At 36.8% G+C, this 3,148-nt stretch overlaps 1 protein-coding gene across 1 annotated transcript; it reads right to left on the bottom strand.

The window, feature by feature from the left end:
• Positions 1–1,183: 1,183 nt before the first annotated feature.
• LOC112175509 (probable pectin methyltransferase QUA2) lies at positions 1,184–2,702 on the bottom strand. The gene is made up of 2 exons (XM_024313179.2): positions 2,538–2,702; positions 1,184–1,700 (listed from the first exon to the last, which is right to left on the bottom strand). The coding sequence occupies exons 1-2, from the start codon at positions 2,697–2,699 to the stop codon at positions 1,542–1,544; spliced, it is 321 nt and encodes a 106-aa protein (XP_024168947.2). The 5' UTR covers positions 2,700–2,702; the 3' UTR covers positions 1,184–1,541.
• Positions 2,703–3,148: the final 446 nt, after the last annotated feature.

Here is a 3,148-nt window from a genome sequence, read left to right as displayed (position 1 = left end):
GGTTGAGTTGAATACCACTACTTGTGATCTGTAACAACCTTGATTTATATTGGATTTGATTCTCGTGCATGCTACGTAAACAGCCTCGCAGTGAAGTTTCCTCAGTGGTGAGGTCTACACTGCGTCAGCAATTCTTGTGTTCTTTTATTTGTGTTGTTGCTATTTGAATAACTGTCATTACTCAAACTCTATCAATTTTGTTCCATCCGGTATTTACACAATATCACCTTCATACAGTAATATTTTAAACTATATATATATGTAGCCTCAGTACATTCATGGACAAACTCAGAAACACAAAAGGGCATCAAACTTTAATCAATTTAGTAAGCCAGCAAGCTATAGATTCAACTCAGCTCACCAAATTGGAGCCATAAGCTTCCATATTCCCACAAAAGACCCAACTATCACACAAACAAGGCCCATCAGTCCCAGTACACATTGCTCTACAAGCTTGGGAACACACCTCAGAAGATTTGAACTTAAAACTCTGAACCCCACTTCACAACAGCACCCCACCGCTCCAAATTCTCAATCCCTCTGCAACACCTCCCACACTCTCTCCCTTCTCCCCACTCTGTTCCACCAATGCCATTGACTGGAGCTCGGAAAATGAAGAGGGCGCATTGGGTTTAAGCACCACAGAGAGGAGAGCGTAGACCAGACCCCAAGAGGAGGATGGAGTGGAGTAATGGGTGATTCCACAGACGAGGTCACTGAACACCAGAATTGAAAGGAGAAATTGCAAAATTAGGGTTTAGGCATCATGTCCCCCCTATGTATTAATCCGTTTCATTAATAACGGCTTGAGGGCAGCCGCACCGGCATTATTTTTAAAAAAAAAAAACACAAGAGTTTGACTTTACAGTTAAGAAAAGGACAAAACGGTCTAAAAACAAAAAAAAAAATTATTAAAACTTAATTGGTGGGCTATTAGAGAACAACGTCTAAATTAATTCGGGTTATATAGAAATTTAGAACATTGGTAGATTTTGGGGATTAATTTTTCTAAAATTAAACTAATTGATCATTTTCCTGAATATATATTGCCACAGTATCAGCTTCACATTGAAATGAACGCAATATTGCAGGTAATATAATCAACTTTTTCATGCTGCACGACTTTAATAAATGCACTGCCAAGCATATTTTATAGACTATAGCAAACTGACTGCATTGTTTATCTGTAATCATCTTCCAATCTTAATCATGTGGTTGTATAGTTACAATGAGAAATTACATGGAAGATTAAATTTTATCCTACACTTCTCTCTCAATTGCTCCGGACCTCAATACCATAATAATTACATGCCCTATGTACCTATGACAGCCTTACGGCTTCACAGGAGTAGTGTCGCTTTTACCCAGTTGGGTAACTGATTTTCTTTCCTTGCCTGTTTCTTTGGTTTCTTCTTCTGTCCAAACTTTTGATGCCTCCACTTCAATGGCGGAGCTTTATGATGATTTGATTAAAATAAGTAAATGAATATGAATGAAGTGATATACCACCATCCCAGGCTTCCTTTGGAAACTCCTCACTATTAGTTTGCTTGTTTCTTAAAGAAGGGCTTTTGGCATATCAGTAGTTTCTCATCACTGTTACTTTCAATCTCTACCACCCGTGCATCCCACTTCAAACCTGTTGTCAAAGCTCTTGCTGATTCAATGAGAGAAGCTTTGTCATGGATGATCACCCAGCCCTGTAAAACAACCAGCAACATAAGCAGAATATCGAAGCAAACCAAAGCAACACGCACAGAAACTTCACAAATATATAGCAGTCAGAGGTTTCATGGCACAGAAGGTATATGTGTCTTCATATCTAGTATGCGTGTGTGTGTGTGTGTGTGAGCGCACGTGCGCGCGTGTTCTAACCCAATCAAGCTATTCAAGTGACTGATACCAAGGCAAACTTATAATCCGTCAAATATTACAATTGGTATTAAGATGTATATGCATCTATCCATGTCCATTGAAGACACTTCTCAAAATCAGACAAAAGAGCATTTCTATAAAATTTATCTAACAGCTCTCCATTTTTGAAGGCAGACACGCACACTTGCTTATAACAAAGATAAAACCAAAGCAATTGTTTTCACCGCCATACCCGACAATAGGAATTTATAAGTATGCAGTCGTGCACATGATTTTCACAAATGTACTAAAAAACCTACATGACCCTTGCAACAACTTTTAATTTGGTAAAACTTCTACTTTATCTATACTGTAGAACTATTGATCATATCAGCATGTAATCGGCAATCGTTAATCCATACTATGACAAAGTTTAGGCACACAAGAAATGCCATATTAGCAAATGAATGTTTAAAACAAGATGCTGCAATAGTGAATAATCCATGTTTCAAATGGAGACTATATTATGCTCTACAATCTTGCAAGAGCATCAATAAATCAAAATATAATTGGTGCATATCTGATTAGTTCTTGTTCCCTTGAAATCATTTTAGTCGAATTTTAAGGGAGGGCAGTACAAAACAATTAGACATGAAATGTGAAGAGGATCATTTAATATGTACCTCTGGACGAAGCAATCGATCAATCTCAGTGAATAAATCAAGAATGGTACACCTGCGCTGTTGATCAGTTTCAACAGAAAGAAGTCCTTGTGCATGCACCATATCATAAGTTCTTGGATATGTTGGAAAGGGCTCACACCTAAATGTAGAAAGTTGTTCCATCAATACAAGAAACTATAACAGAACACAGATAGAGCATTTAGAAAACCCAGAGACAATGATATGAATCCAGACAAAACTGTAAAATAATCTGGGGGTTATCAACTGTAAAATAATCTGGGGGTTATCAACTTCACAATCCAATTAACTACCATGTACCTGACGTTTACATGAAATTCAATGCATAAAACTTCACATTCATAAATATGATCTTATCATGAACAAAAAGTATAATAGCATCCCTAGAATGTTTTGATTTTTATTTTTTCATTTTATTTACCAAATTTTTCCAAATAATCCCCAAGTTACAAAAGTTTTTAAAGCCAAGTATCCCAGATGCTAAGGCTATCAGGGAAAACTCATAACCAACCATCATTCTAACATAAATTTTGTAACTTCAAAGTTAGAAGGTAACCGCTAATAAAGTGAGGTATAAATTTCTCCCATGAAGA

This window comes from Rosa chinensis, chromosome 7 (assembly GCF_002994745.2).
Source record: "Rosa chinensis cultivar Old Blush chromosome 7, RchiOBHm-V2, whole genome shotgun sequence".
In the NCBI taxonomy this organism is placed as follows: domain Eukaryota; kingdom Viridiplantae; phylum Streptophyta; class Magnoliopsida; order Rosales; family Rosaceae; genus Rosa; species Rosa chinensis.
The sequence above is the reverse complement of the archived record's forward strand: the minus strand, read 5'-3'. Positions and strand labels throughout refer to the sequence as shown.